The sequence below is a fragment of the Catharus ustulatus genome, chromosome 23, assembly GCF_009819885.2.
Source record: "Catharus ustulatus isolate bCatUst1 chromosome 23, bCatUst1.pri.v2, whole genome shotgun sequence".
In the NCBI taxonomy this organism is placed as follows: domain Eukaryota; kingdom Metazoa; phylum Chordata; class Aves; order Passeriformes; family Turdidae; genus Catharus; species Catharus ustulatus.
The window spans coordinates 6751258-6776831 of record NC_046243.1 but is presented as its reverse complement, the minus strand read 5'-3'; the positions used below and the strand labels follow the sequence as shown (position 1 = coordinate 6776831).

Sequence of the window (25574 nt, the reverse complement as noted above, 5' to 3'; positions counted from 1 at the left end):
GCTCAATTCGGCTCCGGCCGCGCCGCTCTTAAAGGAGACGGAGCCGCCGGGGAGCGGCCGGGATGGGACCTGCGGGACGGGACCTTGGTGGGTCTCCCAAGGATCCTGTCCCCATCCCGCCATCCTGCCCTGTGCGGTGGGGGTTGCACCCATCCCTGTCACTGTCCCCGGAGCCGTGTGGGGTCCTGCCTCTGTACAGGGACCCACCTCAATGGTGGGGGAGTGGGGAATGTGGGGCTGCCTCCGCATCTCAGAATTGTCCTGGAGAACTTGGGATCTGTGGGTGTGATGAGCTGTGTCATTCACAGTGTCCTCCCCTGGGCACAGGGGTCAATCCCAGCATCCCTCCTGCAGGGTGGGGGATGGATGGACACATGGATCTCCATCCTGGGTAAATCCTGGAGAACCTGGGATGGATGGACACAGGATGGGTGGGCACCGGCTCCCGTCTCCATCCTGGTGCACCTCCTGGAGAAGCTGGGATGCGCGAGCATGGGACCCCACCAACATCCAGGGCCCATCCAGAGAGTGTAGAATGGACAAGGGATGGATGGGCATGGATGAGTGGATGGATGGACACAGGGTGGATGGACACAGATGTGATGGGTGGACATGGAACGTCCCTGCCCCGTCCTGCAGGGCTCTGCCCGGGGCTGCCCCTCGCCCACGCGGTTTCGCAGCTGCCCCAGGCGGGGAAGGGCCCGCCGGGGGGCCCCGGGGGGCTCCGGGGGAGGGTCCGGCCAGGGGGCCCAGAGGAGGTTCGGGGGAGGGTCCGGGCGGGCGCGGGGGCGGCTCCGGAGGCGGCGGCGGCTCCGGGTGCGGGAATGTTTGTGCAGCTGGAGCCGATTATGGGGCGGGAGCGGGAGGGGGGAGGGGGGAAGGGGGGCAGAGGGGGTCGTGCAAGGGGGAGAGGGATGTGCAGGGAGAGCAGAACGTGTGTGCAGCGGGCTCCCCACCTGTGTGGAGCGTGTGTGGAGGGTCCCCAGCCACCCCCGTGCCCGCGTGGAGTGCCACCCACCCCGACCACACACTCCGCGTGTGCCCCCTCCCCACACAGCGACACGCCGGGCACACGCGTTCACACCCTCGGGCTGTGGGTGCCCCTCAGGGCAGGGGGGGTCCCCAGCCCGGCCCCAGCTCTGTCCCAGTGCTCCCCAGTGGGGAGCTCTGGTTCCTGTGTTCACTCCGGTCCCTGCTGATGCCTTGAAGGCTCTCGGGGAGCGCAGCTACACTTGGGGCCAGAGAGGTCTCCAGGCCGTTGATTGTCCCTGCCCTGTCTGGATGGATGAAGGTGCCACCACTGCGAGGACCTTGGGGGTGACCCCTCATCCCTGCCCAGCTCGCCCCACCCCCCACCATCCATCTCTGATTGCCCCTCTGGAAATGGAACAAGGGAATACTGGTGACAGGGAAGCGGGGGATGGCACCCTCAAAACAGAAAATTGAGAGTGCCCCCCCATGGCACCTGAGGCCACCAATCAGAGGAGACCCTAAAACCCGGTATCCCCCCCATCAGGGTTTAACCCCTGCACTGCCAGGACCATGACACTGCCTGATCCCACTCACTGTTTCCACTACTTTTACCCCAGAACAGATGGTTCAGGTTGGACGAATTGTTCCCTTGGCTCAGCCTCCCACTTTTTATTAATTATTTTTATTAATTGTGTCATTATTATTAATAAAGGGAAAGAAATCACCCCCCAGCATGACAAATGTCCTGCTTGTCTTTGTGTGCCTCCTTTGGGATGGATGGATGGATGGATGGATGGATGGATGGATGGATGGATGGATGGATGGATGGATGGATGGATGGATGGATGGATGGACGGACCATGCACCACCCTCTGGCAGCCACCACACTCCCTCGCTGTGCCCACCAGGTTTCAGGGGTGAATGTGGGGTTCAGACGTTGTTAATATTCTTTTCTGGAGTGGATTCATTAAATCCAGTGGCTGGTTCAGTGCTGAGGTGGGCAGACTCTCCAGAATGCCAGAATGTGTGTGCCTGGTGCACACAGGCTCCTGCTCATAGACCCCAAGGTTCACCCACGGGTCCCCGGCTTTTCCTTCATCAATCCCTGCTGAAGCCTCCTTTTGGGGCTTTTATGCATCGTCCCTCAAGTTTTGAGAGTTTTCTTAAGTGGTATTTGGAGGAGCACAGGGCTGGATGGACCCTGGTGCAGCACGATCTGGCTGCCATCAGTGTGATGAGTTGAGGGTGGGTGGGTCAGGTCTCAGTGCCAGCGATCCCAGTGTCTGCTCCCCTAGATTTCCTAATGCAGGCAGGCAGAGGAGGGGGTTAAATGGCCCCCTCAGCCCCTCAGTTCTAGACAGACACCCCTGACCCATTAAACGTCATCTGCTGGGCACCAAAATTTGGCTGCTGAGGGGAGTATCAGTCACTGCTTTTGTGCCACCTCCCTGTGCTTGTCCCCAGCCGGGGCTGGCACCTCCTGGGGGATTGATCCCACAGTGACATGACTTCCCAGGAGCAACCAGGAGCAGGGTTCTAGTTTTATTCCCCATTTAATATAAAACTGATTCTCTCAGGGATTAAATTGGCTTTTCCAGGGGCAGAAAGGTCTGAGGGATGCTCGTCCTGCTTGCTGGGGACAGCAGCAGGACAGGGTCGGCGTGGGTGGGTTTGGGGAGCTCAGCAGTGATTTTGAGGGGGCTGTTTTCTGACCAGCTGAGGGTGCAAGGCCCAGTTTCCCCCCAGTCCAGCCCGTCTCTGCCCCTGCTGCCAGCAGTGCTCCCGGAGCAGGAAAAGGAGCTGAGAAGAGAGGTGTGAACAGTGGGGGAACAATGGGAAGAGCCTTTCCCACCGTGCGGCCCGTCAGGGTGGATCGGGCAGTGAGATGGGGACAGGGTCCTCCTTGTGGGGTCAGGGATCCTCCTTGGGGACGCAGGGACAGACTCCTCCACAAGTGCCAGGGCCTTGCTGGGCTCTCCTCCCTTCCCGAGGCTGTCTGGTCCTCTGAGGGGAGCGTGGGGATCCCCGGAGACCCCCAGCAGGACGTGGCTATCGGATGTGGTCCTCATGCTCGAGCCCCCTCCAGAACTGGACCCACGGCTGGTGGATGTTCTGAGTGGGACCCCCCCACGCCCCCTCCCAGCCCCAGCGGCTCTCCCGGTACCCAAGACCCCGCACAGGTCCCCGGCCCCTCCCGGGGATGCGACCCCCGCGGGCCCCACGAGAGCCCCCCCGGACACGCCCCAAGCATCCACGCCCATCCACGGACCACGCCCATCCACGGACCACGCCCATCCAGGGACCACGCCCATCCACGGACCACGCCCATCCACGGACCACGCCTAAAATGACGACAACCTTCCCATAGACCACGCCCACGTCACCGGCGCATTCCCGCCTATTTCAAGCCCCCGCCCCCCCTTAGACCACGCCCCCTCCCCTCGGCCCTCGCGCGCTTTGCCTGCCACGCCCCCTGCTCAAAGCCACGTCCCCACCTCAGACCACGCCCCAATCCCGTCGCAGTGCTGGGGGCAGACCCCGCCCGAAGCCCCGCCCCTCCATGGATCCCCGCCCCTTCTCCGCTCTCCCCGCCCGGTCTCAGACCACGCCCACGCATCACCCCAAACCGATCACGCCCCTTACTGCGCCCCGCCCTCCACCGAGAACACGCCCACTGGTCTTCGGCGCAGGCGTTGTTGGGCAGACCCCGCCCAAAGGCCCCGCCCCTTCTCAGTCCCCGCCCTTTCCGTCGCCCGCGCGCCGGGACTGCAGTTCCCATCATGCCGCGCTCGCGGAAGGGGCGTGGCCGCGGCGCCGCTTCCGTGCAGGCGGCGAAGCGGAGGAGCGGCAAGATGGCGGCGGCGGCGGTGCTGGAGCTGCAGCGCGCGCAGTCCCTGCTCTCCACGGACCGCGAGGCCTCCATCGGCATCCTGCACTCCATCGGTGAGCGCCGGCCCCCCGCCCGCGCCGCCCGCGCCCCGCCGCCGCCCGCGTCGCGCGGAGCCCCGTGCCGCCGCCGCTGCTGACTCACCGTGCGCGCCGGGCGGGAGTGCGGCCTGGGCCTGGCCCCCCGGCGCTGCCCCGCGCCGGGACGGCACCGGCGGCGGCCCCCGCACGTGGGGGCACGGGCGGCAGGAGCTGTCTTTGCGGGGCGGAGCGGGGGCCGCGCTCCGGGAGCCCGGCGGCGGGGTCGGTGCCCCGTGCGTGTCCGCGGAGCCGCTCAGAGCAGCCCCGGAGCCGGGCCGGCCGCTCCTCCCCGTCCGGCTGGAATGACCCCGCCGGCTCGAGATCCCGGATCGGCGTGTGCGGAGCCCCGGCGGGGCCGTGGCGGTGTCGGTACCGGCGGGATATCGCGGCTCTTTGGGTCGAGGAGGTTCGCGGCGTGCTTGGGGCGCGGTGTCACGGCCCGGTCCGGCCGTGCCCAAGGCCGGGGCCGCTCTGTTGGCAGCGATGTTTGCTCCCTCAGCGCTGACATTCCGCCGGTGCTGACTCGCCCTCCCAGCGCTGCTCGCTCGGAGCCGGGGGCGGCTTCCCGGGTGCCGCTGCCGAGTTCCGCTCCTCTCTGGAGAAGTTCCCTCGGGTTTCGCTTCTCCGTGTCCCAGCCGGGTGCTGGTCCCAGCACGGGCCCCTTTGGGCTGTGGTGCCAAGGAGGTGTCGGTGCTCTGAGGGCGTTTAGAGGTGGTGTGGGGCGTGCAGACTCGAAACTGGTGTTTAAACCAGCAGTTCTTGATTCTCGTGTTGTGTGGTGACCTCTGCAGAGATGCTGTGACCTACAGTCACCGTACTGTGTGGGGAAAAGTTTTCCGAGTGTCCCTGTCACTTTGAAGGTGCTGTCGGCTGTCAGAGTTGTTTGTCCCTGAGTGTTTTGCTGTTTATTCAGTAGGAGGTGCAGCTCTCAGTGGGTCAGGCTCAGTCAGGGCTCACAGCCCCTCTTGTGGGTTGGGAGGATCAGGAGTGGCCCAGACAATGTTGCTGCGATACTTTTCGCCTTGAGAGCCAAATTCCCTCCCTTTTGGTAGGGAATTAGAGAGGATGAGAGGCACAGTTTCGGTTCCCTAGAGCTGGCATTTTGACTCTGTTTGTGTAGAAGTTGGAGGAGCTCCCTGCGCTCGGGGTGGTGGCAGGGAGGGAAGGGCACTGTGTGGTGGATAACTCGCATGGAACTGATGCTGTGCACACTCGGGTTGTGCTGCTGGCTGTCATTTGTCCCTTTATCTGCCTCAGAGCAGAGTCACTCCCTGGAGCAGAGGGTGATAGCGCTGCCAGCACTCAGCACTGGCAATGGGTGGGACACCAGAGTGGGGAGGGTTGTACCCACCTCACTTTGCTGATGTTGTGCTGCATTTTGTCCACGGGATCTCAGCTTAATACACAAAGCAGCAACATCAGCAATCCCACAGTGGAGTATCCAACCCCATTAAATGTCTCTTACTTGGTTCTGTGGCTCCGGTGTGGTCTGGTGTGTGGTGCTGTTTGTGACACACTCAGCTGGACAAGCTGAGATTGTTCAAACCTGGAGCTGAAGTGAGCAGGGGGGGTCTCTGGGCTGGTAAGACCTCTGTGGATCACAGACAAAGCTCTGCACACTTCCCTGCACTGGATTTAAACTTCCCAGACCTCTTGGGGCAGGCTGCCTGGTGCCTGTTGGAGCAGGTCCTGCTTTGGGCACCTCTCCAGGAGCTGACCAGCAGTGATGGTCTTCCCCCTAAAACACCACTAAAGGCGACTTTCCTGCTCTTTTTATTCCCAGTGAAACGTGATGTCCAGGAAAACGATGAGGAAGCGGTGCAAGTCAAAGAGCAGAGCATCCTGGAGCTGGGGTCACTGCTGGCCAAGACTGGGCAGGCAGAAGGTGAGCCTGAAATCAGGAATTGAGGTAACAGGCAGGAGATCCTGCAGCCAATAGATTTAATCTCTTTACTTAGTGGGATAGCTGGAAAAACAGCTTTTGGCAGGAAATGTTCTCTCAGAGACAAGACAGAAACTTAAAACCAAATAAAGAACATAAATATTAATCTGGTGTTGCTTGGCCCAGTGTTCCAAACAATGCACAGTTCAGTCTGTGGCCCTTTGACATGGGGCTGTTTCGGTATGAATGACTAAAGTTTTGCTAAGTTGTGTTTGAGATGGGAGATGTCTCCTGGTTGATTTCAAATGGGAACGTTTGTCCCATAAAATACTGTCTCACCAGCAGCTCCTCTCACAATCAATTGATTTATTTGCTGGATCATTACATCAACAACCCCTACCCAGCTCTGCATAGGACAGTCTCTCTATTGTGAGTGTGTGAGGGGACAGGGATGGAGTTGAATTCTCTGTTCAGTGATGATTTTGAATCTGTTCCTGTCTCCTGTTCCCTGAAGACCTCAGGGCAGCAGTTGCTTGTTTTGCGCTCAGCAGTTTGGGGCTGTGCTGTGCCTTTCCCCTGGAGCAGTTCAGGATGCTCTGTGTCCCTACCCAGAATGTTCTGTGGTTGGGCAGCAGCAGCCCTGGGCAGTGGAAAATGTTTGCTTGCAAGTCTGGCACAGGGTGGGGAAAGCACCCAGCAGAACGTTCAATCACACTGGAAGAGTTGGGACACCAGGCCTAACTTTGGAGTAGCTAATGGAAAGCTCTGTGAGGGCTCAACCATGAGTCCAGGTCACAGTTTGTATGTATTGTGAAATGTCCCATGGTGTCCCACTGGCCTTGGGAAACTCGTGTTGGGCTGGGCCATGTCATGGCTCTGCCCACGTCACACGTGCTGGAATGAGCATTCCATCCCCTGCTCCCACTGTGGATTGCTGTTGGGCTGGTGCTGTGGATGACTGGCCCCGAGAGAGTGCTGGAAACAAAGGTGCTGTTCTTGTCACCTCACTTAGGTGTCCACCTCTGATTCCTGCTGGGGGCTGCTTTTAGGGGCCCTGGGGAAAAACAAACCCTTCCGGCACAGGATTTGCCTGCTCCTGCAGGACAGAGGAAGCTGCTGTGCAAGTGCCCCTTTCCTGGCTGAAGTCAGGGAGCTCAGTGGGGGTGTCTGTGCTGTGCCAGTGCCCTTTGCACCCTGGTGTTTGCTCACCAGAGATCAAACATGGCTGGACCCTGCAACAGGGGATGTGTGTGTGTTTGGGTAAAAACGGGGAAATTGGAGTATCTTCAGGTCAATGTGGATGTGCTGCTGGTGAGCAGAACTGAGGGCAGAGTTCTTGTGGCCTCCTCACCTCTGCAGAGCTTGGGGCAGTGTTGAGTTTAAGCTGAAGTTTGGTACAAGGAAAAAGAGCTCCAGGGTTTTCCCAGAGAGTGGTGATTGATCGATCGATTTATTTTCTTTTGAGGGGAGGCCTGTGGAATTCAAAATAACACTGTTAACTCAAACTGGGGGTTGTGAGGGGGCAAACATGGAATGTATTTGTGGTCTATTAAAGGTACCACTGAACTGCAGAGTGAATGTGTTCTGGAGGGTGGAAAATTGACTTAATGCCATTCACAAGGCAGATGTGTGTGTGCAGCTCAGAGGGAGATCAGCGGGATCTGGAAGTGTTTTTTGGAGTTGTTGAGCTGGGGGATGAAGGAAAGGGCACCCTGGCTTAGGGGAGTGCTGGAACTCTGGGAAGGGCTTTGTCCCTTCCCATCCTATCAACTTTGTGGGAGGAGTGACAAGTCAGGAGCAGCAGCACCATCACCAAGTGCAGCTACTGTCAGAAACCCCAGTGCTGGGCAGACACTGGGATTTTATCGTGTGGGATTTCACTGCATAGGGTTTGGTTTTAGTCAGTGGAACTTCTTGGACATGTTTGAGATGTTCCAGTGCCTAGAGAGGTGGTAGCTGCACTGTCCCTAGAAGTGGATATTGGAAAGGAATTCTTCCCTGTGAAGGTGGGGAGCCACTGGTACAGGGTGCCCAGAGCAGCAGTGACTGCCCTTGGATCCCTGGCAGTGTCCAAGACCAGGCTGGATGGGGTTTGGAACAGCCTGGACAGTGGAAGGTGTCTCTGCCCATGGCAGGGGTGTGACTGGATGGTGTTTCAGGTCCCTTCCAACCCAGACTATTCTGTGACTCTACTGAACCTCGGCCTTTGTTTACAAAAATAACAATAATACAAGTGACCCTCTTCTGTCCTTAATCTTTATCAAGCAGATAAACTTGTAGATTGATTACTTTTCTTTATGACAGTTTCAGATTTTTATAGCATTTCACAGAACTGTAGGGTTGGAATAACTTGGGTTGGAAATTTGGATATGTGGAGTGTTAGCTGGTAGAAGCACTTCCCTGAGGATGAGCTGCAGGCTTCATTTTCCAGAGCTGCTGCTCATCACTCCTGCACAGCTGTCAATCTTACTCCTTAATCAGGCATTGTGTTTTCTTTAGAGAAATAAAAATCCTAAAAATAGTTGATGGTTACGTTGGTAGGAGAGAGAAGTTTCTGTGGGAACTTTGAGCCTGCATGGCTGAACGTAGAATTTGCAGAATGCACAGCTGCATTCCAGCTGTTGACTTGGGATCTGCTTTCTGGGGTTCTGGGGCAGCTCTGGAGCACATCAGTGGGATGATAAACAGTGCAGTGTGTTCCACTGGAGTTTTCCTTATTTGTTTTGAAGTTCCTGTGGGAAAAGAGTGTGTTGGGCACTGATCCCGTTGGTCCTGAGGTGGAGCTCAGGGATGCACAGGAGGAGGGTTCTTGGTAGTGCTTGAGAGCTGATGGATCTTGGAGAGGCTCATTAGACAGGTCCAGAGCCCACCTTTCCCTGCTCCCACTGAGGGGCTGGAGAGGAGCTCTGTGCAGAACTGATGCTTTGGAAGGATGTGTTGGATTGTGTGTGGTTGGTTGTTTGTTGTGTATGAGACCAGGGCATTCGCCTTGGATTGAAATGATTGGGATTTGCATCTAGGGGTTAGTTGGACTAGAGATTAAATGGAGCCCAGAACAGGATGGTGTGGGAAAAGTCATGGAGCAGCAGGTTCCTTGTGGAGTAGAGACTGTCAGCCTGCAGGTTGCAAGCTGAGATATTAAAGTAGCTGCCCCTTAAGTGTAGAAAAAGCTGCCTGTTTGTGCTGTGGCAAAGAGAAAATCAGACTTTATGGAAGCAGTTGTGACAGTCAGAGCATCCTGGGATATTCTTGTACTGGGATCTGTGGTGTGCTGGGGTCGGGATCTCCTGCACTGCAGTTTGGGAAATGAAGCTGAGGATCACACTTGAGATAAGTTCTAAATCTGCTCTTTGAGATGTCTGGAAACCTTCCAGTGCCTAAAGGAGCTGGAAAGGGACTTGGACAAGGACCAGGAGGGTCAGGACACAGGGAGTGTCTTCCCACTGGGTGACCAGAGCAGCTATGACTGCCCCTGTATCCAAAGGCAGGTTGGAAGGGGCTTGAAGCACCCTGGGACAGTGGAAGGTGTCCCTGCTCGTGGCTTTAAGGTCCCTCTCAACCCAACCCATCTTGGGATTCTATGATCACTATGAGTGTTTGGAAAAAAGGGAGTTCCACGTATTAAGTGTGTGGTAAATGAGGTATATCAGGCTTGATTAAACTTAAAGTAAATAGATTAAAAAAGTAAAAAATATGAAGAATCATTTTGAGATATTAATAAGATGTTATAAGAATTAGCATTCTTTAGCATTACTGCTAAATGAAATTCAGAAGAAGCCTTGTTTACATTTGTTTTTATTGGAATCCTTCCAAACTGGAATTCTTCTGATACTCCTCCATATACTAATTGAAATGTAATTAGACTATTCTTTTATTTTGATTTTGATTCTGTACTAGTTCGGTGTAGAAGATTTCTGAATTAGTCATTAGTCAGCTTTGTTTTGATTTTTCTTTCCTGTGAAATCTTGTAAACACAGTAGTGTGAGATCCACCTGATATTTGGGTGAGACTTGGAAATCTGGGGCAGAGAGCTGTGATTTCAGTGTGCAGCCCCAGTGCTGATGAGTCAGCACTGAACCCTGCCCCTTGCAGGATCATCTTCCCAAACTGGGAGCAGCCCTGGCCAGGCCCTCCCCAAAACCACGTGGTGTTTGTTGTAGGAGACTTTTCACTTTCCTCTGCAGTTCCACCACGTCCAACATTCCTGAGTAGCTCCGAGTGCTGGAGCTGCTGTGCTGTGACTGCCACATTCCTCTACTCCCTGGGAATGACACTTTGGTGTTTCTCCATTTAAAAAAACACATTTCCTTCTTCCACCTCTTATAAAGATAGGTTTTATAACTGTGAATTAATGAGTAGATTTAGAAGCAGAAATGTAGTTAAGTGAGGTCAGAGCTGATCAGGTAGGAATGTTAAGGAATATAATTTTCCAGTGGTGGAGCACAAGGTGGATCCAACATTCTGGGCTTGGCTGGGTGGGGCAGATTAAAGCATGAAACTGTGAGTTAATGAAAACACAAATAAATTACAAACTCAATCCTTCATTTTACAGAAAAATCTCAAAGCATTTAGCAGATCCTTACATTTTAAAACATGCCTGAGGCAGTTGCAGCTGGTGGTAACTGGGGACTGCAGTGACAGGCAGTGCTGTGCTGAGGCTGGAGCCCCCAGCCCCCTGTGCAGTCCCTTGTTTGCTTCAGGGTACCCTGCAGGTGCCATTTGTTGCTCTGTTCTGTGGATGATGCTGAAAAACCACCTGGGAAATGTTTGGTGTGACAAATCCTGCTGGTGTGTGTGGTGTGTCGCTGCTCCAGCTCGGTGCAGCTCTTGGCTGAGGGATTGTATTTCATGTTTTGGGACTTTTGCAGAGCTGGGAGGACTCCTGAAGTACGTCCGGCCCTTCTTGAACTCCATCAGCAAAGCCAAGGCCGCGCGCCTGGTCCGGTCCCTGCTCGACCTCTTCCTGGACATGGAGGCAGCCACAGGACAGGAGGTGAGGCTGCACTTCCAGCACCAGGCAGTTCCTCAAAAGCCTGCAACACCATTACCTGACCTAGTTTGCTTCTCACTGAAGAATTATTCATGTCAGGAAGCAGACTTTTAATGCATTTCAATGTATTTTATAAATAAATCATCAGATAATTGAATTCATAACCACGTTTTTCTGCAAGCCTCTCCCTGCTGCAGGTTAGGAGCGACTTCCACCGTGGGCATTTGTCTTAGATTCATGTTTCTTCCTCAAGTTGTGTTAGGGGAGGTTTAGATTGGATATTAGGGAAGATTCCTTTACTGAATGGGTTGGCCAACCCTGGCAGTGGTGGAGTCCCTCTCCCTGGAAGGGTTTAAAAGCTGTGTGGATGTGGCACTTGGGGACATGGGTCAGTGGTAGCCTTGGCAGTGCTGGGAAGTGGTTGGATTCAGTGATCTCAGAGGGCTTCTCCAACCTCAGTGATTATGGGTGCAGCACTGGGAGTACTTTGTAGCGTGATAATGGAATGTGTTGCCAGGGAGCTTGGAGCAGGAATGGTGGCTGTGGTGTGGGATAGCACAGAACTAGAGGAGCCACTGCTTGGGGACTGTCCAGGAGCTGCACATGATCAGGGGGTGTTTTACTGCACAGAGACACAAAGGTATACTCCTGAAGCAGGACTGGAAAGGGTTTTGCCAGGTGTCAACTGCTTCAGTGGATGAGCTCCCCCAGCAGAAAACCTGAGACAGTCTAAGATAATGCCCAGTTGGGATTCACTCCATTCCCATCAGCTCCATAGGATCCAGATGTCTTAGTTTTTATTTTTATTTCTCCCAGTTGTTGGTTTTTTGGGAGTGGGATAAAGACAGGAACACCTTGGGAGTGCTTCCAGGCTGTGCTGCCTTGCAGAGGGTTGTGCTGGCACAGGAGGGGTCTGAGCAGCAAGTTAGGGACAAAACCTACATGAAATCTGCACTCAGGGACTGGCAGATTACAGGCTGGAGAGGTTCTGCCATGCTGAGGGGCAGGTGATGTTCTCATTAGCCAAATTAGCACAAAATTAGCCAAATTAGAACTGTCATCCTCTAGTACAGGTAACCCAGCCAATGACCCTTGTTTGTTGTTCAGTCTTTGTAGCTTATGGATGATGAATGGTGACAGAATATTTTTCCCCTCTTACTTTAACAGATGAGGTCTGGGGAAATGGAGTGGGATGTGCAGGTGAGAAGGGAGAACTCCTAAAAGTGCCAAGAGAAAATGAGCAGCTACTGGCTTTTCTTAGGGTAATTTGGTGTAAAGGACAATATTCTGATACAGTTGCAAAGGAAGAACAGGTTGGAGTAATGATGATGGAAATAATAAAAAGTCAATCAAAATAGTCACTTCAGACCATATTCTGAAGACAAAACCAAAACCTTACAGAAGGATGACATCAACCTGTGCGGTCCTTGATGCAGCAATCTCCAATCCTTTCAGAAATGTTCCGAGGATTGTCTGCTTTCTCAGGGTAGCTCACATCCAGAATGCTCCCAGGAGCCCAGTAAAGCAGTGAAATTGGAGATTTTTCCAGCTCCTAATGCTCCAGCTATCACCCTGTAATAAATTGAAACTTCATAATGGCTTTCCATAAAACGTTCATGTTTAATAAGCAGTGAGAAGGCGCTGACAAGGCCTGCATTGCTGAACTGCAATCCAGAGGTTTGGGAAGAGGCATTCCTGAGCTTGGCACCACAGGATGACTATTGACCAGTTAAGATACAATAATATCTAATTGAGATGGAGCAGTTCTGCTTTATCCATCAAGGGAGTCAGCCTGAAAAATATGGGAAGATTCTGAGTTTCTTTGCTATGCTTTGACATGAGGGATGAGGCCCCCAAAGTAGAGCCCAGCACCTCTGCTGCTTCATACAGACTGTGTGATCTATCTAGGCCCTAAAGCACATGAAATTTATTTTTCTTTATTGGAAATACACCATGATTGTGGGTTTAGACTCTGGGAAAGCATTAGTGCCTACCCCAGATGCCTCCATTTGACACTTGTGGTGTTGTTGGGAGATATTTGGGGTGGGCACTGACAAAGAAAATGTCTAGAATTGACTGATTTCTTTCTGCTCCCTTTAAGGTTGACTTGTGTTTAGAGTGTATTGAATGGGCCAAATCAGAGAAGAGGACTTTCCTACGCCAGGCTCTGGAGGTAGGTCCCAGATCCCAAACATGTGGAGCAGCATCACCTTTTGTCACATTTAATACCTGTAAAAGTAGAGCACTTGTGTGCTGTTCAGATCTTTTTATGTGTCAGGGGAGGGCATTAATTACACTAAAATTCTCCTTAAAAATGCAGGGGTTTACTCCTTGTGCAGACCACACAATGTGACAAATACAGATTAATGTTGTGATGTCTGTGCAGAGAAGAAGACAAAGCTTCATTGTACAAAATAAATTTGTTCTGGCTTTCCTCACAGCAGTTCCTTTTCTGTTCTCCAGGCGAGGCTGGTTTCTCTCTACTTTGACACCAAGAGGTACCAAGAAGCTCTGCAGCTAGGTGAGGCTCCCACTAGGTGGTGGTAAATCTTTGCTTTTAATTTACTCCTGACAAGGAAAGCCATTGCCTGTGTCATGTTCCTTGAGAAGTTTTGCAGGATTTGGGTCTTAATTTCTCAGTGTTGGTCCAGTTCTGCCACGTTTTGCTGTAGCTGGGTGATAACAGCTCTTAGAGGGGTCTTTGTTCTTGCTGTTTCACCATCCTTACCCATCTCACCTGGGCCTAAGGCCAGTTTGGATGGGGCTTGGAGCAACCTGGGAGGTGTCCCTGCCCATTTGAGAGTGGAATGAGATGAGCTTTAAGGCCCCTTCCAACCCAAACCACTCTGGGATTTGATTTGTTCAGTGCAGATAATTTTGGGAACTGTATCCAGCTGAAGGCCACATGTTTGGCTCCTGCTGGAACATGCTGGAATACTCTGCTGTGGCCACAGAGGTTGAAGGGAGAAAGCAGCTTTTTTTCCAATTTGCTCAAACACAGCCCCAGTAAAACTAGAAAATGGCAAAATCTCTGTGGATGTCATTAGTCAAGGTCTTACAGAGGCTTTAAGAATTTGTCCCTGCACCACCTGAGGGATGGTAATGAACCAGTGAACTCCTGCTCTGCCCCAAAGCAGAGTAAAGCAGGACCTCTTACAGCTCCCCTAGTGCTTTTTAAATGCTCATTTTGCAAATGACTGCAGTGCTGTAAGTGAGGCTTAAGCTGTAATTGAGATTTAAGCTTTAAGTGAGGTTTAAGCTGTCTGAGGGGTGTTTGCACAGCCTGCTCTGCCAGGGCTGAGGGGTAATTGCATGGACACAGCCTGAATTGCTCACCTGGGACCCAGAACTTCTTACCCTGTTGGTGGCACAAACCTGTGTCATGTCCAGAGTCACCTGGGTGCCATGTATGTCATCAGAATGTTGAGTTCATGGTTCATAGCATTCAGTATGGAATTAGAACTAGTTTGCATAGGGCTAGGTAATAAACTCGGGTTTAAACTGATCAGAGGCTACACTCCAAAGCTGTGCTTAATTAATTTAATCCCTTGGCTGGTGGTGGGACAGCCTGGGGAGTTGGGAAGGTCTGTACCTCTGGTAGGCTCTGATGCTCTGTCAGGATGCCAGTGTTATGCACAGCACTCCTGTGTGGCTGAAGAGGTGTTTGTGTCTGTGGCTGTGGGAAGTAGGTGCAAGCAGAGTCTCTCAGGGATGTTTCCTAGGAGAATCCATTTGTTTCTGCCCAGTTCTGCAGTTTCACCTCTGGTTATCAGCTACTGAGCACAGCAAGGAAGGAGGATGTTTTTATCTCTGCTCACCCTAAGTTACCTCTTCAGTGGGGGAAAGAAGGGGACAAGTCTCCTCTAGGACTGGCTCATTCTGTCCTCACAAGGCTGTGATGTGGCAGCTTCTCTTGGCATTTCTTAGGCTGTCCCTTCCTGCCTCCTAAATCTGTCTTGTAGATATCCTGTGTTAAACTCATTCCTTCCTCATCCCATGTTCTCAGGAGTTTCTTGAGCATGTTCTGTGATGCAGAGGGGGCAATTCTGCAGGAGCTCCCTGTGGGAGAGGGAAATCACCTGGGAACGGGTCCCGGAGTGACCATCCCAACATCCCAGGACCCTCTGCTGCCCACATACCACCACTGACACAAAACTGCTTCATGCTCCAGCTGTGCACTGGCAGTCTCACCATTATGCCCTCTCCCACGCCTTTTCTTGGAAGGGCAGGGTGTGTGAGCCTCATGTCCCCCCCTCAGAGCCCTGACTGCTGGGGAAGGACGGGTGGCCCCTGCAGGGGTTGGTTTGTGTGGATGCTGGTGCAGAGCAGTCACAGTTCTGTCCTTGCTCTCTGCCAGGCTCCCAGCTGCTTCGTGAGTTGAAGAAGATGGATGACAAGGCACTGCTGGTGGAAGTGCAGCTCTTAGAGAGCAAGACTTACCATGCCCTGAGCAATCTGCCAAAAGCAAGAGCAGCCTTAACCTCGGCACGCACCACGGCCAATGCCATCTACTGTCCCCCCAAGCTGCAGGCAGCGCTGGACATGCAGTCAGGTGAGGCCTCTGGGACAAGGACAGCACCCAGGACTCGTCCTGACACATCAGTTACAGGGAATCATGGAAAGTAGTGCTTACTGGGGCCTCAAGATACCACCAGTTCTGCCTCAGGTGGCTTCAACTGCAGTGACATTGGTCCTGATACTGGTGTTTTCAGCCCTTTTTTTTTTTTTTTTTTGAAAGCTGTAGTGGTGCAGGGTCCATAAGCTCCCCAGGCACTGAAGTTCCAGCCTCACACTGTGTTCCTGACCTATTATATGTTGTTCCTGACCTATTACACGTTGTTCCTGACCTAGTTTGCAGGCATTTACCTGAAGTGCCCCAAACTTGTCTATCTAAAAATGTCCTCATAAGAGAGGGTGTGGATTTTTTCTTATAGAGATGAGGCAAGGAGGGCACAGGAGAAAAGGATTCCCTTCGCTGAAGTCACAGATAAAGCACTGAACAACTAAATTGTTCTCTCAGTCATGCTCAGAATTAACATGCTTGTGCTTCTCCCAGGTATTATCCATGCAGCAGAAGAGAAGGACTGGAAAACAGCCTATTCATATTTTTACGAGGCGTTTGAGGGCAATGATTCAATTGACAACCCCAAAGCCATCACTGCTCTGAAATACATGTTGCTGTGCAAAATCATGCTCAACAGGTAGGTGGCAGATGGTTCTGGGAAGAACATTTCCTGCATTTCTGGGGGAAGGGCTTTTTGTTTATGGGCTCAGGCAGTGTCTTTATCACCTGATCAGTGCTCCTGATGTGGTATTTGGGTTGTAGTACTTTGCTGTGAGTTGGGGATTTTTTAGGTGTTCTGGGATTTAAGTAGACCATGTTCCTGTATAAATGCTCTGCTCCCTTCCCTCTGTCTGCAGCCCAGAAGATGTGCAAGCACTAGTGAGTGGGAAGCTTGCTCTTCGGTATGCAGGAAGACAGGTATAGAAACTTAACCCTTTTTTTCTTCCTCTTACCTTTCTCAATGCTGGCTTATTCTTTTTGTCAAACACTTTGCTCTTTTCATACTGAAATACCCATCACTCCTGGATGTCCTGAACGAGATCCAGAACTGATTAAATTACCATGAGTCATTGCCAGAAGTCAGTTGCCTTCAAAGGGGTTTACAGTGATTTTCACAACCAGAGAATTTGGGCTGCTTGCTTCATTTTCCCTATTTTTCTCCTTCCTGTTTTTCTTCATCAGCTACAAACTGTCTGATGCCATCAGGTCCTTGTGTCCCTGCTCTTACCAACTGCTGCAGTGTTTAAATCCAAGTTACTGTTTTTACTTCATTGTAACCAGTTCTGAGAATCCATTCCTGGCAGTGCAGCTGAGCAGGTGGAGACCTGGATGGCTGCGAGGTGGGAGCCAGGCAGTCAGGGAGGTGTTAAATGCACTACTTATTCTGACATGTGAACATGCCAGGCTGGGAATGCCACCCCCAAATTAAATCCAGGGGTGTTTGTAGAAGGTTCAGGGCCACACTCAGGGGCTGGGCCAGGCTGGGATCCTGCTGTCCTCAGGGGCTGTGCTCAGCCTGGGCTTTGCTGTGACGCAGGAGCTGCTGCTCCCCTGCCCACAGGGGATTGGGAATTAGCAGAGCTCAGTGAGCAAATGTGTGTGGAAAGGTCTGACGTGGGGATATCCCTCCTGCATCAGGAAGGGCAGCCCCAATCCTGCCTCATCCCTTTGCCCTGAGTGGCAGCTGGATCCTCTCCAGAGCAGGGGATCTTGGCTGTTCCCACATTGTGCTCCTAAGCCAGCCCTGACCGGGAAGCAGGATGGGGAGCAGGGAGAGAGCAGCCCTGGGGGCAATCCTGGGATATCCCAAGTTGGAAAGGAACACAAGGATCAAGTCCAGCTCCTGGCTCTGCACAGGGCAGTCCCAAAAGAGAGGGCAGCAGAAGCCTGGACCTTGTGCATGAGAGACACTGGGCTATCCTTGTCCTGTCGCCCCCACTTGGGCTCTGTTCTGCCATTCCTTGCTGGGATTGCCACTATTGGGTGTAAATGTGCTTGTTTGGGGATGTGGCTTTTGCTTCATTTCAGCAGTTATGGGGTGCTGTCCATGGTGGGGTGTCCATAGGAACTGCTGCCCTGCCCCTGTCGTTCAGCAGAGAAGTGGCTGTGCTGAAGGGGAGGCTCAGCTGGAGTCCCAAAATGGCCATGTTCATGAAGCAAGTGGCAAAATACGCACTTCCCTTAAAGACAGCATCAAACTCGTTCCCAACCTGCAGCTGGTGCTGTCAGAGCTGGCTGTTTGTCCCTCTGGAGGTGTTTCAGGTCATGTCCTGCAGCTGCCCAGCTTGTTCTCCCCTCAACAGCTGCTCTCCCTCTGCCTGTGGCAGTGACAATGACCCCTGGTTTGCTGTTTAAGCATGTTCCCAGGGTACTGCACAGTTGGCATAGTCACCCTGAGAGGAGAATCCAGAAAAAATAACCTCCTTTGGTTCTCTTTCCCCACAGACAGAAGCACTAAAATGTGTGGCACAGGCCAGCAAGAACCGGTCGCTGGCAGATTTTGAAAAGGTGAGTCAGGGACACAGAAGATGGGGCCTGGCTGAGCAAAAAAATCAGAAATGCCAGGTTTGGAAAGTTGTAGGAGCTGTTAAATCCCACAGCAGGAAACCATGGAAACATTGATAGAAAGCAACAGTGCCTCAAAAATACCCCCCAACAATCAACTGATTGCGTTTTCAGTATGTGGGGGGTAAACTTGCTTGAACCCAGGTTTTTTTACTTGATGTATTTTTTTTTATTTTTTTTGAGAGCCAACTCAGAAGCAGTTTTCTTTTAGGTACTGTTCACATGTCATGTGAACATGGATGGATGTGTACCTTCCTAAATTTTTTCCTGGTTTCTGCAGGAATGCTGAAGAGCTCAGGGAGAGGATTCCCATGGTAGGATCCAATCCTGATGTACTTTGCTGCCTGTGAACAGAATCTGGGGCTTGCTGAGCTCCAGCAGGGTGAAGATAAAAGATATTGGAAAGGCTGCTAGGCTGTAGTGACCTGCTGGCTTTTAGCTGAGATAGGGATTGGATTGGCCATGGTACTTGGCTGGGCAGGGAGGGGATCTCATCCTCAGAGCACCTTAAGGAGCTGTTGCTACCAGAATTATTTCCTCCCACCGTGTCCCCACAGGCTCTGACAGACTACAAGGTGGAGCTCAGGGACGACCCCATCATAAATACTCACCTGGCCAAGCTCTATGATAATTTATTGGAACAGAACCTGATCAGAGTCATCGAACCCTTCTCCAGAGTACAGGTAAATGTTCCCAGCAGCACCTGGATGCGCTGGTCCCTCTGTTCCTGCTGCTGGGGATGAGGGGATTGTTCCCATATGGAACACTTCTTACTCTGAGCTGCTCAGCACTTTCAGAGCTCAGGGTTCAGCATGTTAAAATTACAAGGAGGAGGCTGAGGGGACCTTTGGGAAAACACATTCCAGAGTCATTGCCCTTTCCATGTTTCTGTCATGCTCCCTGCAAGGTGACTGCCTTTAACCCTGCAAGTGACAGCTTTTGGCTTCGAAGGCCTCTGACAGGGCAAGGCTGTGCCATAGTCTCGGAGAAGAATTATTTCACCTTTCAGAGTGAAAGGGCTTTAGGGGTCCAGTCCATCTTAGTTAAAATCAGATGTGAAACCTGAAGGATATAAAGCTGCAGAGTGGAGAAAGCCACTGGAGATTTTTAGACCAGAGAATTTCTAGGCCCTTGAGCAGTTCCATGGAACAGCCCCAAACCTCTGTGTTTTGTGTACAAAGTGCAGCTAAAGATTTACCTAAATGTTGGTCTTTCTTATAGATTGAACACATATCCAGCCTCATCAAGCTCTCAAAGGTAAGAATCTCGCCAGAAATCAGTGCCATGTGTTCAGAGGGCAGAGGAGTTGGGGTTAAATGGCATTTGTCACTGGGAACTGAACAGGAAGGGTGGCAGATGAGATCCATAGCATTTCCAGGCAAATCTTCTCCTTGGGAACTAAACTGTGACACAGGCAGCTCTTGGGAGGCATTGAGGCTTGCTGTGCTGTCCCCTTCCCTCCTGTGGGTTTTACTCCCTGTCTTAGCTCTTGCTTTTTATTGGAGGCAGATTTTCCTCTGCTCTGTCGTGAGCAGCTCAGTGTTCCCCCATGCCCCGTGTTTAATCCCCTGAGTGTTCCCAGGGGAACTTTACTTAGACCCTTAAGATCCAGGATCCAGCTAATCACCCTGTGGAGTCATTAGGGATGCGTCTGTCACACTGACTATGCAGTAACTGCTTTACAGATAATCCCAGACAGATTCAGTTCTAGGAAAATCCACTGTAATCCCAACCAGTTGGACCCCAGAGTGCTGTTGTCTTGTACTAGCATTAAGGGCAGAGGTTGGGAAGTGAGCTGAGCTCAGCCTTTGTGGTCACTGAATCATTCAGGTTGGAAAAGGCCTCAGCGATTGTTGAGTCCAAATATTCCCCCAGCGCTGCCAAAACCACCCATGTCCCCAAGTACCACATCCACACATCTATTAAATCTGGTGATTTCACCTCTGCCCTGGGCTGGACAACCCTTTCCATGAAGAAATTTTCCCTGATAGCCAGCCTAAACCTCCACTGGCACACAATCTGTTCCCAGACTAGCTCATGGTGTTTAACACATCCTTAATATTCAGAGTAAAAGCTGTTCTGACAGGAGCTCTGCTCAGACAGGAGCTGCCTCCTGTGGGCCTTCCTGATGCTGGGCAGGAGCTCAGCTGGGTCCTGCGTGGATTAAATAAAACTTGACCAACTCTTGTCTAAATCCTTGCTGAACTAAGTTAGAAAGTTCCAGAACCCCCACAGGTAAAACCTGTGTGAAGTGACAGATACAGTGTCAGCTGTGGGACAAGGGACATCCTGGTGCTTGCTCATTAACAACTGCTCCCTAATTTCCTGAGGCATCTCAAGCGGGTGGTGCTGTCCAAGCCACGTTCAGGGTGGAAGAGCTGCTGCTGAGCAGTGTCCCACCAGGGCTGTCAAGCATGCAGCAGTAAAATTCACATATTTTTATGTGTTCTGGGAGACTTTTAATTTTTCTGCTTTAATTTCAGGCTGAGGTAGAAAGGAAACTGTCACAGATGATCTTGGACAAGAAGTTTCATGGTGAGTCTGCATCCCTCAGCTCTGATTGCCCTGGTTTGCATGAGCTGTGGCTGGATTCCCCTTCCTCCTCTGAACCTGCTCAGGCAGCAGATATGCAGGGGACAGTCAGGAGTGACAGTCAGGAATGCTGTTCTTGCTGCTCCATTGGAGGTGACAGTCAGGAAGGCTCTTCCTGCTGCTCCATCCACCTTCCTTAACCCAAGGGTTAATTTCAAAAATGCTGTTGGGTCCCTTTTCTGAGACAGCATCCAGGAACAGTGTGGGACCCCCAGGTTTGTTGTCTGGCCAGACTGGGCTCTCCCTCTTGGAGCTGACCAGGGATGGGGTCAGCTTTCCCAGCTGTTTGTGTCCAGAGTGTTTTGTGGGGGCACCCCATGGCCCAGTGTGGTGCTGTGGCTTAGCTGGGCCCACAGCAGGCTGCTGCCCCAATAACCCTCAAGGAACCAGCTGTGCTCTTGGTTCTGTTGTCCCTGGATGTGGCTGAGCCAGGGGAATGCCTGGGAGTAGCACGTTGGACACAGAGCACACCTGGGCACAGCTCCAGGATAACCCAGCTGTGCTGAGCCATCGTGCTGGTCACAGGGCCTGAGGAGGCAGGGAGGTGGTAGGGAAGGGGCAGGAATGCTCATCTCCTGGATGGCTTCTCAGGCTGTTCTCTGGGATGTATTTTTTTTTCTGGGAATGCTAAAGTAGTCCTGGCCAAAGTCAGCCAGTCCAACCCAATGTATGAGCCCTCCCCAAACCCTGTATGGCTGATTGGGTGTTTCTGGGGTAGATCCCTAAATTCCTGCTGTCTGGAAGCTGTGATCCATTGAGCAACCCAGTGCTAACAGCAGCTTGTGCCCACAGGAATCCTTGACCAGGGTGAGGGTGTCCTGATCATCTTTGACGAACCCCCCGTAGACAAAACTTACGAGGCTGCCCTCGAGACGATTCAGAACATGAGCAAAGTAGTGGATTCGCTCTACAACAAAGCCAAGAAGTTGACATAGGTGAGTGGGGCCTCCCTGGGGGCTGCAGAGCTCCGGAGTCGCTGCCAGTCCCCGCTGTGCTCCGTGTCCCTGAGCCACGTTCCCTCTCCTGTTGAGTGACGTGGCTCTGTTTTCTCTTTGCAGAGTTGAATTTGCTAGCTGTCATTTGGAGAGTGTGTGTGACAGGAGAGTGAAACCTTTGGGAAAATGTTAGGAGACTTTTTTTTTCTTCTTTGTTCTACTTTTCGCTCGGAAAGTTTTTAAACTTCCTCATCCGGTGCATCTTGTATTCCAGACGATGCGTGTTCCAGTTTCCATGTAATCTTTACTGGCCGAACTTTGTATCTGGGGGGGGAATATTGTTTAAACAAAGAGGGTATTCTAAATAAAAGGAAAAAGGCTTACACTACCTAAACATGTGCTTTCCACTTCCTGAGGGACGGCAGAGTTCAGCAGGGACAGCGTTTTGTTACCAGTAGGTGCCCAAAACCAGTTTGTTTCATCTCCTCTGCCCTGAAATCGGAGACGTGCTGGCGGTGTCCGAGCAGCCAACTCGATTCCATTTGTACTGAACCAAACAAACCCAAAATGTACAGACTGCTGGTTTATTTTCCATCCTCAAGGCCTCCGACCCCCTCGAAAGCAGCTCCACGATGATTTCCTGCGGGCCGGAGCTGTCGCTGCAGCCCCGGCTCCGTCTGGCCGCTCTCGGCGAAGGGAACGGCGCAGGTTTCCCTGGAGCCTGACTTGCATGCTCTTGTTTGCAGATAGACTTAGATTTTCAATGTTTCCTCCCTCCCCACCTGCGCTGGTAGGAGGAGCAGGTGATGGCGGAGCCGACTCCAGCTGTGCGTGTGCTGCAGCAGCGCTGAGCTCTGCTTCCCTACGCGAGCTGGGACAGCCTGGCCCTCTGGAACAGCCCAGGGGCAGCTTCCTCCTCGGTCCCAAAGTCCTGGGGGGCGGAGCACGGTATATTCCAGCATGTTCCGTTTTCTGGTGAGGTTTCCAGTAAGTTTTAATGCCATTTGGGCAGTGTAAGCTTCTGCATCTCTGTCCTGCTCATCTTTATTTTTCCTTTCCCTGTCTCTATTTCCCTCTCCACGTTTTTCTTACAAAATTTATATTTTGTAAAAGGATTCTGTTTTATCAGGAAATATTTTGCCTTCACACTGACTCTTAGACTGGCTGATTTTTTCCCCTTTCTGTTCACATTTTGACCTCTCCAACCTATTATTTTATTTTATTATTCTTAATTTCCATCTCCTCCAGTCAGTCGCTGTTTGGGTTTTTGGCACCATCAATATCAAATGTACAAACGGTTCTTGCTAACCAACACCAGGTATATCTGATGTTCAGATGAGTTCCAATAAAGAATTTTTTTTTCAAAAACCTCTGTCTCCTGTCTTCAGCTGCCAGGGCAGATCCTGGGCTGGGTGCAGCTTTTCCTTTGCTGAAGGAAGGGTGGGATCATCCCCTCACCAAAGCATTGTTGAGGATGATATTTTGGAGACACCAAATATGAATGTGTGAAGCATCATCATGAAACATTTATGGGTTGTGATGTGTTCCTGGCACAACAAGTTCTAGTGCTACTGAATGTATAATAATATTATTAGCACTACTATTATGGTTGAAAATTGATTAAATGTGACCTCTGACCCCTCCAACCTTGCCTGATCATGCCCTTACACCATGCTGTCGTCTCACACTGCACAAGGCCAGGCTCAGATTCCTCCAAAGGCTGGGGAGGAGGTTTGTTTAGGGTGTCATTGATACAATATTTTGAATTTTCTTGTCTGAAACTCCCGGGACAGCAGGTGATGCAGGAAAGAAGCCTGCCCTCAGAGGCAGGAAAATGTGAAGGGTTTCACTGCTCCTATATCTCAGGCACTAGGGAAGGGCATTTCTAGTTTTAATAGTTGTTTTTTTTAACTCTTAATTCCCGAGTTACTTCCGTAACATCTCAGTCCAGTTCAGTGTGATGCTCCTGAAGTGGCAATTTCCTTTCCCCAGGGATGTGTCTTTTGGATGGGATTTGCTGAATGAGGTCTTAATTGTGTGTGAGTGAGGGGAAATTCATTCATGGAAGCAGGGATAGGCAGGGCCTGGGGCAGAGATGGATGAGGAGTCACAGAATCTGGGGAGAGCTTGGGTTGGGAAGGGACCTAAAACACCACCCAGTGTGATCCCATGGGCAGGGACACCTCCCACTGTCCCAGGCCCAAGCCCCAATATCCAGCCTGGTCTTGGACACTTCCAAGGATCCAGGGGCAGCCACAGCTGCTCTGGGCACCCTGTGACAGGGCCCCTCACCCTCCCAGGGAACAATTCCTTCCCAATATCCCATCCAACCCTGCCCTCCTTCAGCTTCTGTCCTGTTTATCCTTTCTGGGGACAGTTGCAGCTGTCATCCCCCAGTGGGAACAGAATTGATCCTGACCCCACAGGTGACAGTGGGGGGCTGGCAGGTCCCTGTGCTCAAGGCTGAGGGGACCTGACCAGGAGCAGAGATGATGCAGCTGGTGAGGAGACACAGCTTTGGTGCCTTGTGTGGGATCAGGGAGGCTTAGCCCTTGGAATTGCCTTTGGAACAATGGGGTTTTCTCAGGCATCTCCAAGCATATTAATATTAGGCCCAAAACCCCTCAAATTGCAGAGCCTGTTTTTAAACCCTTTTGGCTCAAACTTCATAAGGCTGAACTTAAAAGTTGACTATTGCTGCTTGGATCTTGGGGATATTTTAATGGACAAAGGGAATTCTTGGTGACAGTAGTGCCCAGGCTGGACTGTGACTGTCCCCACGGACAGCAAAACCTGCAAAGCCTTTTGAGAGGAGGGAGCACTGCAGAGAGTCCTGGCCACCCCTCAAAAACCAGCTCCACAGAGGGTTGAATGTGCTCTGAAGGACAGGCAGTTTTATGGGACAAGTCTGTCGTCATGAGAGATTTTGGGTTTTTTTTTGAGATTTTCCTGCCGTGGGAGTAGGATTGGCAGCAGGTCCGGGGCAGGGCATAGATAGGCACACATTAATGTAAATGACACATACATTAGCACAGGGCCGGGGTGTGCCCGACCTCTCCTGGCTGCGGCTCCTGGGCCACAGGGGCCCCCGGGAGCGGCTCCGGTCTCCGCGGCTGGAGCCGGTTCCGGCAGCCCCGGTGGCAGCGGAGCGGCCTCTGAGCGTCGCTGCAGGTCAGCAGAGCCCGGCGGGGCCGGTGCCTCCCGCCAGAGCCGGCACCGCTCCGGTCCCAGTGGGAATGGGATACCGGTCCCGGTGCCGGTCCCAGTGGGGATGGGATGCCGGTCCCAGTGGAAATAGAATCCCGTTCCGGCTGACGGGCACTGGGCTGGGGCAGCGGCTCCAAGCAGAACCATGGAACCCGGGCAGTACGGGAGCTGCAGGCGCGTTCCCCAAAACCCGGCCCAGCCTCTAAACGCGGTACCAGGCATTCCACTGCCCCGGTACCTTCGAGGCGAGCGATGGCCCCCGGCCCGGAGCTGGGGAGACACGGGCGGGCGAGGGGAGCGGCGGGGAAGGGCGGCCGGGGCCGGTGCGGGCTGTAGGGCCCGGGTGCGAATCCGGAGTGCGGCTCCAGGATGCCGGTGGAGAGGGATTTGTAATCGTAATTTTGGGATTTTTAGAAAAATTATTTTCGTTGCTTTTTATTCTTTTCCTCTCCGTGTCGTGCCCGGCCCCTGCCCGGGGGCTCGACAGCTCCTCCAGCCCTGCCCGGCCCTGCCCGGGGTTCGGTGGCACCGCGGGTGCTGCGGGACCCCAATGCGGGCAGCGCTCGGGGAGCGGGGCCGGGCGAGCAGGGGCGGGGCCATGGCGAGGAGGCGTGGCAAGGGGCGGGACACCGTCATTCATAAACAGCGGGAGGCGGGGCCTGGTTTGTGTGGGCGGGACCTGAAGCGCCGGGGGCGGGGCAGGAGCCATTCAAGGCCATGGGGGGCGGTTGGGGGCGGGGCTCTGCGCAGTCGGGGGCGTGGCCTTCTCCATCCGTTGCCACCGAGGGGGCGTGGCCTCAGCTGTCGCGGCGGGCGCACGTGTCGGCGCGGGGCGGGGCGGCGGGGGCGGCGGGCGCGCGCACTGCGCCGGCGGGAGCGCGCGCGGCGCGGGGCGGGTCC

General features: G+C 52.8%; 1 protein-coding gene across 1 annotated transcript; it reads left to right on the top strand.

The window, feature by feature from the left end:
* The first annotated feature begins 3771 nt into the window (after nucleotides 1-3771).
* Nucleotides 3772-22835, top strand: PSMD11 (proteasome 26S subunit, non-ATPase 11). Its single transcript, XM_033078858.2, has 14 exons — nucleotides 3772-3915; nucleotides 5723-5824; nucleotides 10690-10814; nucleotides 12913-12984; nucleotides 13275-13332; nucleotides 15169-15363; nucleotides 15868-16012; nucleotides 16233-16293; nucleotides 17821-17883; nucleotides 18498-18623; nucleotides 19162-19197; nucleotides 20424-20475; nucleotides 21325-21467; nucleotides 21591-22835. Exons 1-13 carry the CDS (start codon nucleotides 3825-3827, stop codon nucleotides 21465-21467), a joined length of 1269 nt encoding a protein of 422 aa, XP_032934749.1. The 5' UTR covers nucleotides 3772-3824; the 3' UTR covers nucleotides 21591-22835.
* Nucleotides 22836-25574: the final 2739 nt, after the last annotated feature.

What these genes read in the sequence shown, in the direction of transcription:
- PSMD11 (XM_033078858.2), top strand. Translation starts at nt 3,825, where the DNA reads ATGGCGGCGGCGGCGGTGCTGGAGCTGCAGCGCGCGCAGTCCCTGCTC. An exon ending in TTCGGTATGCAGGAAGACAG is followed by an intron (nt 16,294 to 17,820) that starts GTATAGAAACTT and finishes CTTTCCCCACAG; the next exon opens with ACAGAAGCACTAAAATGTGT. An exon ending in CGCTGGCAGATTTTGAAAAG is followed by an intron (nt 17,884 to 18,497) that starts GTGAGTCAGGGA and finishes GTGTCCCCACAG; the next exon opens with GCTCTGACAGACTACAAGGT.